Source organism: Garra rufa, chromosome 2 (assembly GCF_049309525.1).
Source record: "Garra rufa chromosome 2, GarRuf1.0, whole genome shotgun sequence".
NCBI lineage: Eukaryota > Metazoa > Chordata > Actinopteri > Cypriniformes > Cyprinidae > Garra > Garra rufa.
Genome location: NC_133362.1, coordinates 31,461,518 through 31,473,074, shown reverse-complemented (window position 1 = coordinate 31,473,074; position 11,557 = coordinate 31,461,518). Strand labels below are relative to the sequence as shown.

Sequence of the window (11,557 nt, the reverse complement as noted above, 5' to 3'; positions counted from 1 at the left end):
GGGCAGCGCTCTTGAGGAGCGGGCTCTGGAGGACTGGACGACCCCAGCGGAGACTCTGGAGGGCTGGGCGTCTCCAGTGGAGACTCTGGAAGAGCAGGCTCTGGGCGAGCGGTCACTGGAGGGCGCTCTGGCGGCGCAGTCACTGGAGGGCTGGGCGGAACCAGCGAAGACTCTGGGAGACTGGGCGGAACCAGCGGAGATTCTGACTTGACGGTAGCCATCTTGGGTGCAGATTCAGGCTTGGTGGCCATCTTGGCCGGGGACTCAGGAACAACGGCCATCTTGGCCAGGGATTCAGGCTTAGCAGCCATCTTGGCCAGGGACTCAGGAACAACGGCCATCTTGGCCAGGGATTCAGACTTGGCGGCCATCTTGGCCGAGAACTCAGGAACGGCGGCCATCTTGGCCAGGGATTCAGACTTGGCGGCCATCTTGGCTGGGAACTCAGGAACGGCGGCCATCTTGGCCGGGAACTCAGGAACGGCAGCCATCTTGGCCGGGAACTCAGGAACGGCAGCCATCTTGGCCAAGGATTCTGGCTTGGCGGCCATCTTGGCCAGGAACTCAGGAACAACGGCCATCTTGGCCAGGGATTCAGGCTTGGCGGCCATCTTGGCAAGGGATTCAGGCTTGGCGGCCATCTTGGCAAGGGATTCAGGCTTGGCGGCCATCTTGGCCGGGAACTCAGGAACGGCGGCCATCTTGCGTGCAGACTCCTGCGTGGCAGCCATTTTGCGTGCAGACTCTGGCGTGGCAGCTGACGGGCTTGAACGCGGAGAGGAAGCCTGAGACACTGGGCTGAGGACCATCGTGGGGCTTAGGAGGACTTGGGGACACGTGGGGGACAAGGGAGTGAGGTCGCTAGAGTGATATGCGGAGGGTTTTGGCTTTTGGTGAGATGGGGTGACTGCATGTTTCCAGATGGGAGGAGGATTACCATCCTCCACCATGACTTGGAATGGGGAATCACATAAATCAAGAACAAAATTTACAAAATCTGCTACGGGACGGTAGCAATCACTAGGAGTAATCAAATTAAACAAACTATCATCTTTGAGTCCCATCTGGAAACATGCGTTAAACATCTTGTCACTCCATCCCACCAGATGGTAAACGCACAAAAACTCCTCCACATATTCCTCCAGCGAACGCTCACCTTGATGCAAGTTCCAAAGGAGGTCCTCAGCCCGGTTCATCTTCTTGTATTGGGTCGGTCAATCTGTCACAATCAGGCGGGGTTGAGGAGTGAAGATGGATGAGGAAAACCGGAGTAACTGAACAAATAAAGTTTATTAAAACAAAACACTGAAACTGATACAAAAATAAACAAAACCGGGAGTAAGAAACGGGCACATGAAGCCAAACAAACAGAAGTAACATATACATTGACCGACAAACGGGGAGTGCAAACACAGACTCTTAAATACACTGAAACGGGGTGTGGTCACAAACAAGATAACGAGGGGGAAATACAAATATGGGCATAAACAAACCAAATGGAAACAAAACTAGAGGGGCAGACAAGGACTAAACCATTAGAACTGGAAACATAGGGGGAAAAACACTAGGAGAACAGAACAAGACACAATCCTGACAACTGATGCTTCTCAAGGAAACACAATGCATTAAGAGCCAGGGGTGTAAACCTTTGAAAAGAATAAAGAAGTGTACATTTTTGTTATTTTGTCTAAAAATTAATGCTTCATGTTTCTTTCTGGAGTATCAGTGAGTGTGCGAACCTTCTGTAATGGTTGCATTTGAGTCCTTCAGTTGTCCTCAGTGTAAAAAGACGGATTTCAAAATCATACAGTCATTGTTGGAAAAAGTTCAAATACACAAAAATGCTGAAAAACCAAAGAATTTGAGGGACCTAAAAGATTTTTCTGAAGAACAGCAGCCAGTTTAACTGTTCAGGACAAACAAGGGACTCATGAACAACTATCACTAAACGAAAAACACAGCTGTGGATCATTAAAATAACAACATTGTATTAAGAATCAAGTGTATGTAAACTTTTGAACGGGGTCATTTTTAAATTAAACTATTGTTTTCTCTTGTGGACTAGATGTAAACATATTTTATGTGAGATAGCTTATTCAGGTCAGTAGTACTAAATAAAAAATAACATGCATTTTGTATGATCCCTCTTATTTTGGTAAAATAACTAACATTTTTCAGATTCTGCAAGGTGTATGTAAACTTTTGACCTCAACTTTACATTCCCTGAAGAGCCAAGGTATTTTGGCTTATGAGAACAATTAACCCTTTATTCATTCCCCAGTGAATTCAGTGTTCATCATTGATTATTACACTTCCCAGCTCTCAAAAACACCAATGCCATGTGGTAATGCAACTACAAATCAATCAAGTACAAAATCATTTCACTTCCTGAAACCATTTTTGTCATTTAACCTTTTGCTAATGAATCTGGATTTTATATATTGGGCTTTACTGTATAAAATTCAACTGCTGTAAGACGCGTAATCTTGATTAATTGGTTAAAGCTTAGATGTCCAGCCTGCACATGTTAAAGTGAATTAAATCAAGTTTGTAGTATGAATGAGACTTTGTCTTCATTACTGTCAGATCGTTCTAATAGTTCAATTCCCTGAAGAGCCAAAGGCGATTGGTTTGAGAACAATTAACCCTTTTTTATTCATTCCCCAGTTAATTAATTGATTATTAGACTTCCCAGCTGTGTTAATGCAACAACAAAGCAATCGAGTACAAAAATCAGCTCTTCACATTATGCTTGGTGAGATATTTTATTTGAATTCATTCAAAATGTCTATGATTTAAAATAAAGTATCCTTAAGATTAACTGTGGTTGCAGTCCTAGGCTTAAACACATAAACTCAGATACAAGCACCTTGTCACATTCAGTGACAATACATTCTCCTTCAACACACTCCACATCTGGCCAATAGCACGAGTGCAATTACAGAAACCATACACAGATAATAGGATACTGCTTAAAAAATACTTTTTTTCTTTTTTTGGCATTTGCTGTTGTAGGCGTCCCAAGCCAAAACACCATGTATGAGTGACAGATGGCCTATCAAAAGTTAGATATAACTACTTTAATGTGTACATGTTTGTGTATTCATGCTGATTTCTGGCTGGAGCGTATGAATATGCTTGCTTTTAATGTTACCACTCTTGAGATCTCTTTTAATTAGGAGAAGTTAATTCAATCCTAGACGACAAACTGAGCAGCTCACGTCCTGTCACTGAAACAAAAAGAGTGTTGCAATGCAAGCAATTTATTTACATGCCAAACGCATTTTATATATTTATAATATACTGAATATTAATGCAGGGCATTGGAAAAGCCCTTGAAAGTACCTTTAATTTTGATTACTTGTGGTACCCTTAAGTATTTTGTTCTATAGAAAAGTGGAAATTCATTCAGAATATTTCTACTCTGCTGTTATATGTTAAACCCTGTAAAATACACGTTTTTTTTTTTCTTAAAAGGCACAAGTTCAGCCATAAAGAAGAAAAATCTAATTTGTTATTAAGTCCTATCTGCATTTTGGTGAGCTTGGATAATATATACGGTAACTCACAGTGAATAGCAGGTTAAAGCTAAATGCAAATGTGTAAGGTAAATACTGTGTCACTTCCTATATAAATATTTATAACTATATTCCTAAAACAAGGCCCGTATCTAAAATCATAGCTACATTTGGATTGCAATAGTGTTAGCAATGCTGAATCTTATAACCATGTTTGTCTTTTAACCTCTTGCTAATGAATCTGGATTTTATATTTTGGGCTTTACAGTATAAAATTCAACTGCTGCTATGAATGAAATCTGCAGGATTTGTTGGTTTATAAGAAAAAGTAGAGAAAAACATGATGACATCATTCATCTTTCAGTACCTGATATGTTTCAATGTACAAATTTACATACTGTGTGGACTTTAAACTCACATCCTGCTTGTCATCATGTGTCGTCATGCTGATGTAAAGAGATCTGTTTTGGGCAGACTGACTACATTTGATAATAGAGGAAAAGTGTGTTACATATAGACACACAAGAGCTGCAGAATAGTTTTTGAAGCATAGTCTTAACCAAGCCCTATAAATACTGTAACCCAAATGATGAGCTCTTTTGCCCATTTCTTGGTAGCAGAGTTGCTAAAATCTTACTAAGACAAACATGTTTAATCTACAGTGTGTGATGTGTCTAAACTGGGGCAAGGCTTTCATGGACAACCTAAACATACTATGAAGGTCTTGTTTTAAAAGGAATGTTCCAGGTTTTCGAAAAAAAACCAGTTTGTTTTTGCAGTTTGTAACGTAGCTATCATTCAATGTAAACAGTCTGCAAGTTCTTAAGCAAAGGAACACTCCACTTTTTTGGAAATAGGCTCATTTTCCAACTCCCCCCGAGTTAATAAGTTGATTTTTACAGTTTTGAAATCCATTCAGCCGTTCTCCTGTTCTGGCGATATCACTTTTAGCATAGCTTAGCATAGATCATTGAATTCTATTAGACCAATAGCATCGCGTTCAAAAATGACCAATGAGTTTCCATATTTGTTGTATTTAAAACTTGACTCTTCTGTAGTTATATCGTGTACTAAAACCGGTGGAAATGCAAAGCTGCGAGTTTCTAGGCTGATAAGATTAGGAACTACACTCCCATTCCGGCGTAATAGTCAAGGAAGTTTGCTGCCGTAATATGGCCGAAGCAGGCGGAGTATTATCAGAAATGAGTTCCCAGCTAGTTTAGCATTTGCACATGTGCTGCGTGGTATTACTGCTCCTGCTTCGGCCATATTACGGCAGCAAACTTCCTTGACTATTAAGCCGGAATGGCAGTGTAGTTCCTAATCTTATCAGCCTAGAAAATTGAAGCTTTGCATTTCCATCGGTCTTAGTACACGATATAACTACAGAAGAGTCAAGTTTTAAACAGGAGAAATATGGAAACTCGTTGGTCATTTTTGAACGCGATGCTATTGGTCTAATAGGATTCAATGATCTATGCTAAGCTATGCTAAAAGTGATATCGCCAGAACAGGAGAACGGCTGAATGGATTTCAAAACGGTAAAACCCAATTTATTAACTCGGGGGGGAGTTGGAGAATGAGCCTACTTCCAAAAAAAGTGGAGTGTTCCTTTAAGCAAAAAAGTGAATGATAAATAAAGATATTGTTTCTCAAAAGAAAGAGTTGACTCTGAAACGCTTTAACACTTCACTAGGCAACACGTTTGCATAATCCCCACCTGCCTGTGAAATACGAACAGTCTGACCTGCCCACAAACACTTCCGCTAGTTAGTGTGTTTACATCATGTCAAAAAGACACTGTTTGTTTTGTTTTAAATGCCGAAAGATGATAGTGTAAAGAATCAGTTGTTTTCGTTTCCAACACGCATTGTATACAGAAAGACCAATCACAACAGGCTTGGCCAGCTGGCCAATCAGAGCAGAGTAGGCTTATAGAAGGGAGGGGTTTACAGGCCTTAAGCTCAAAATGGCTTCAAACGAATTGTTTCAAAATCACTGCAAAATGATTCTAATATTAAATTAATATATTCAAATAAAATTACAATGTTTTCTGACCTTAGATGCATTTAAATGTGTTGTAGGGGACCGCAACACAATATTAGAATTAAAATACCATATGACCTGTTTTTTAAGCTCTATGAAGTAATTATAAAACAACTTTTACTTTTTCTACTATTATAGGCAAATAGGTTGCTTGCACATGACGTCATTGCTGTGACGCGAAATGCAGCTGGAGGGCAGGAAGTGATTTTTCTCCATAGGAATCACTAACAGAAACTTAAACGGGTCATTGGATGCCCATTTTCCACAAGTTAATATGATTCTTTAGGGTCTTAACGAAAAGTCTCTAATATACTTTGGTTAAAATTTTTTGCAATAGTAGTGTAAAAAAACACAATTTTACCTTGTCAAAATCAGCTCTGCAAAATTTTACGCATGGGCCCTTTAAATGCAAATGAGCTCTGCTCACCCCGCCCCTCTCCGCTGAGGGATTAGGAGCTGTAATGTTTACTTTAGCTGCATTTAGCCGCATTTAGCTGCATTTAGCCGCATTTAGCTGCGTTTATCGACGATGCATAAAAAACCCTTATACTCATTTCTGCTGTGGGTGAAGCTGCATCACGAATGATTCACACGAACATAGACACATATGTAGATCGGGATCGGTGCTTTCCTTTTAAAAACGAAAGTAACGTTGTCCTCTGCCTCTTCAGCGGCTCAGATGTCGGGAGTAAATGAGGACTGCTATGTTCATTATTACATCCAACAACAGAACACCTCAATCGCTCAATTAGAGTCTTCCTCTGCACCTGAGTCGGCACAATGGCGATCGTATTCGGACTGTTTCAGCTCTGTGAGGGAGGGTCTAAGGTAAGACGCTCATGTCAATCTGTGTTTCGTTACACCGACAAGAAGCTGAGAATGACCTGATTTTAAAAAGGGGATATTACTTTTAAAGATTTTATCATTGTAGGGTGGTTGTGTACTGTATACAAACTGCCAACACACTTTAATGTTCAAACAACATGTAAAAGTTAGTTTTGCATCCGATGACCCCTTTAAAATGCCTATGTTTTGCATTGTTTATGGATGCTTAAATTGGTCAAACTGAGAAACCACAAGGAGATTTTATCATGTATGAAAAATTTGCTGTTCATAAGGGGGGAATGACTGAAAAGCATAGGAAAAAGTGGCTTGTAAACCTCCGTCTGCGGTCAGGAGGAGAGTCGGATAATGCTTGTGTGTGCAAATAGTTAAGAAAAGCTAATAATATGTTAAGATATTAACAAATAAATATATAAATAGATACAGGGTGAGAGTGAGAATTCACTCAATGCTAAACGCCACACGTAGACAATGTAAGATATTGTATTTGTAGTTTCGAAATTAAAGTGAGTGACAGCTTTTTAATGACTATATGGAAGCACTATTAGCTTACTTTCTTCGCTATAATCAGTTCGGAATTTGAATAAAAGTTTCACTTTACGTGCCCGACTGAAAAAGCAGAACGGATGAGATGGAGGAAAGTCTGTACTGAACTGGTTTAGACACTATTACAAGAGAAAGGTATAAACAGTAAATCTTATACAGAGGATTTTTTCAATCAAATTGAAACAGTTGCCTGACATAGAGGCAATGAATATAAGCTAAGTAACTAAGCCTGATTGCAAACAAACTATTTTGAAAGTGATTCCCACATTTATATGAAGGATGCAGGATACATGTCACTTCCGAAACTACTGCTGTACAGGGTTTTTGGCTATTGGTCCTGTTAGCAGCGAGCAAATATTGCTTCCATAGTCAGTAAAAAGCTGTCACTCACTTCAATCTATGGCAATCTCACAAGGTTCCATTGTAATCATCGCAAATATATCTTATTTACATCGTGTCTATGTGTGGCATTTAGCGAAGTCTCACCCTGTATCTATTTATATATTTCTTTATATCTTAATATTATTATATCTTTTATTAACCATTTGCACACACAAGCATTATCCGATTCTCCTCCTGACCGGTTTACAAGCCACTTTTCCCTGCGTTTTTCAGTAAATTTCTTGCATTTTCCTCCTTATGAACAGCAAATATTCATACACAATACGAAATGAAATTTCTAGGTTTTACCCATTTCCATAAACACCTCAAAACATAGGCAATTTGAGTTCCTATTGAGAAAAATCTAATTCCTGCCCTCCAGCTGCATTTTGCGTGTCATCAGAATCACGTGATTGCAAACAACCTATTAAAGGGATAGTTCATTACTTACCCTAATGTCATTCCAAACCCGTAAGACCTTTGTTCATCTTTGGAACACAAATTAAGATATTTTTGATGAAATCCAAGAGCTGTCTGACCCTGCATAGACAGCAACACAACTGACACGTTCAGTGCCCAGAAAGATAGTAACGACATCATTAAAATAGTCCATGTGATATCTGTGGTTCAACCTTAATTATATGAAGCTATGAGAATACTTCTTGTGAGGATTTCATCAGAAATATCTTAATTTGTGTTCCGAAGATGAACGAAGGTCTTACAGGTTTGGAACGACATGAGGGTGAGTAATTAATGACACAATTTTCATTTTTGAGTGAACTATCCCTTTAACTTATCTTCAGTAACTATAAAAATATACAATACTGTATATTTAGTCTTGTAGCTGGAGTTTGCTTGATGTAAGTAGTGTACAACTGTTATGTCAATTACAGGTATCCATGACCATATCGTTAAAAAATTTACCAGGTTCACCAACATGTGATTAATCTATGTGATATTATTATTTCCATTGCCTAGCTCATGTACTTTCATTGTACTGTAACCACAATTAAATACCACAAATACCGAAGAGAATTAGGCCGACACTTCAAAGACGTTTACTAATCTTTCTAATCTTTTGTCCGGGGTCATATTGACCTCAAACAGAAACATTTTACTATACTGAATAACCATTGGTTTTCTAAAAAACCTAAATGCTTGCTTTGTTGTAAAACAAAAGGATGAAGCTTTAGCAAATTCTACAGGGTATAAAAGAACCAGATAAAAGTAGTTTGTAATTTTTTTTTTAAATTACAATTATATTAAAAAACCTGGGGGATGAGTTAAAATTATTTTCTGTGGAAATGCAAATGTGACCCTGGAACACAAAACCAGTCATAAGGGTCAACAGAGATTTATACATCATCTGAAAGCAGAATACATAAGCTTTCTATTGACATTATTTGGTAGGGATACAACTATTTGAAAATCTGGAATCTGAGGGTGCAAAAAAAAATCAAAATATTGAGAAAATTGCCTTTAAAGTTGTCCAAATGAAGTTCTTAGCAATGCATATTACCAATCAAAAATTACGTTTTAATAATTAAATCTGTGTGGAACATGATCTTTACTTAATATCCTAATGATTTTTGGCATTTTGACCAATACAATGTATTGTTGGCCACTCCTAAAAAAACCCCCGCACTACTTAAGACTGGTTTTGTGGTCCAGGGTCACAATTGTTGTCAGTTAAGCTTGTAATAAACCAGGAACATCTCTTTAAGACCTTCATTCCTTCATATATGCAAAATGGATGATGAAAACAACTTCCAAATGCTAAGAAAAGATTTACAGCTGCAGGTCAATCGTCTCCTAGAAAAGCCTTTTTTCCTCCCCATTGTGAAGTTGTATTTTCTGCAGTCAGTGAAACTGATCCTACAGAGGCAAAGTGCAAAAATCCAATGAAAGTTTGAAACTAATATTTACGACATAATCTACATTTAAACAGCTTTAAAAGTTGGGTAGTTGTTTTAGCTTATTTTTTCTTATTTAAAAATTATAACATAGATTTATATGATATATTCTTTATAGTTGAATAATTTACAGAGAAGTGCTACCTACAGAACGCACCTCTTCCTCCTGTCTGACTGACAGTCAAAACCACAAGGAGGGTAAGAGAGCCTGACCTGATGTGTGAATGGCTGGGCTGAGTCAGTGCTGCTCCCTAGTGGACATAATACAGCCAGTATACTAAGTTGAAGAAGGTGTAGGTGATGGGAAAGATGACACGTGACCACTTGTCGATGGCATTTACGTCTGTCAGGTCTGGAATCTTCACCTTTAGCTGAGCGGCTCGCCTCCTAAGACGACTCTTTTTCCGTGCCATTGGCCTCTCGACAGAGGCGGTGGGCCGGCTGTAGAGGTCCCGACCTGTAAGGGGTTTACGGTATTGGATGCTGGCACTATCATAAGAGAACATGGTGTTCCTCGGGTCCCCAAGAGCACCTAACATCTCTGCTCCACTAAGACGCAGGTCAAGGTTTGTCAGGGGAATGTTTCCATGGACATCAACCTTTAACGGAAAAATATATATATAACAAAATATCAGCAAAGAAAAGTAGGAGATAAGGTTTAGTAATTCTTCTCACAAAAAAGGTTTATACGAGAATCTAAAGAATCTAAAATGAATTTAGGGATGCATATAGTAGATATTTAAAGGGTTAGTTAGCCCCAAAATTAAAATTCTATTATTAATTACTCACCCTTATGTTGTTCGAAACCCTTAAGACCTTTGTTCATCTTCTGAACATAAATTTTGATATTTTTGATGAAATCTAACAGCTTTCTGACCCTGAATAGACAGCAATTCAACCGACACGTTCAAGGCCCAAAAAGGAATAAGGACATTGTTAAAATAGTCCATGAGACATCACTGGTTCAACCTTAATTTTATGAAGCTATGAGAATACTTTTTGTGTGCAAAGAAAACAAAAATAACGACTTTATTCAACAATCACATTTCACATGAACTATTTTAACAATGTCCTTACTACCTTTCTGGGCCTTGAACATGTCAGTAGTGTTGCTGTCTATGCAGGGTCAGACAGCTCTTGAATTTCATGAAAAATATCTTAATTTGTGGAAGGTGAATAAATAAAGACAGAATTTTAATTTTTGGGTCAACTATCCTTTTAGATGACGGCACAAATTATTACAAAGAAATATTTGAGAAGTAAATGTAGAACAGGTCAAAAACCCACCTGAACTTTGTTACTCTCCAACCGACTCTTCTCATTGTTGCTTTTTGCAGCTTTTTCTGCCACTTTCTTCTGCAAGTGTGGACCACGACCGAAGAATATGTAGTTGACGAATGCATACTCGAGTAAGGCCAGGAACACAAAGACAAAGCAGCCCATCAGATAGATGTCTATGGCCTTTACATAAGGGATCTTGGGTAAAGTCTCCCTAAGATGAGTGTTGATTGTGGTCATAGTCAGAACAGTGGTGATTCCTAAAGAGAGTCAATATTACAATGTTTGAAAAAGCTCATTTAGAAACTGGTTGACATGATAAGTAAATTAAAAAAGAACCCTGGTTATGAAGACTTGTATGGCTTAATATAACACAAATGATGTCTCTTACTGAAATATGTAGTAGAAAACCCATGAAAGATTTACGTTATTTTAAAAAATCCAGTTTTATATATATTTTGGACTATGGAGGGGCATCATTATTTTGATGACATCAAATGGTTGCACTCTGTGAGCTACTGGCACTACCTGTTGCTATTTTTACCGCAACACAACTCGGAAATCAAAATACTGATACAATGACCACAGATACTTAAAGAGCTTATAGGTGGCGATTCATATGAGCGTAGGCTTAAACCAAATGCCGTACCATCAATTTTTCCCTACAAGGCGGTTAAACGCACGGGTAAAAAAGTGATATCCGTGCTGAGAAACTCCTTCAGTGTCTCCAGCATTATGACAAGCATTGGCATGTTTACATCCTGCCAGGATGGCATCTTGTGTTTCTTGTCTCTACCATTTGTTAGCTGTTTTAGTGGCTGTGGTCTACTAATGTGGCATTGTATCAGTATTTTATTTTCCGAGTTGTGTATTCTCAGTTGTGTTGAGAATACACCAGCAACAGGCAGTGCCAATAGCTCATCGAAGGCAACATTTGACGTCATCGAAATAATGGCGCCCCCAATAGTCCAAAATATATATAAAATGATGTAGATTTTTTAAATAATGTAAATCTTTCATGGGTTTTCTACT

General features: G+C 38.5%; 1 protein-coding gene across 2 annotated transcripts in view; it reads right to left on the bottom strand.

Annotated features, from left to right (window-relative positions):
- Positions 1-9,391: 9,391 nt before the first annotated feature.
- gabrb1 (gamma-aminobutyric acid type A receptor subunit beta1) overlaps positions 9,392-11,557 on the bottom strand; it is a 39,555-nt gene continuing 37,389 nt past the window's right edge. Inside the window, exons 8-9 of one of the 2 annotated variants that reach the window (XM_073835098.1) lie at positions 10,535-10,785; positions 9,392-9,846 (exon numbers count right to left, since the gene is read on the bottom strand). In XM_073835098.1, the coding sequence (XP_073691199.1) occupies positions 9,499-9,846; positions 10,535-10,785 (599 nt within the window). In that variant the 3' untranslated portion in view covers positions 9,392-9,498. The remainder of the gene's footprint in view (positions 9,847-10,534; positions 10,786-11,557) is intronic. The other variant, XM_073835099.1, reaches the window with a different exon arrangement.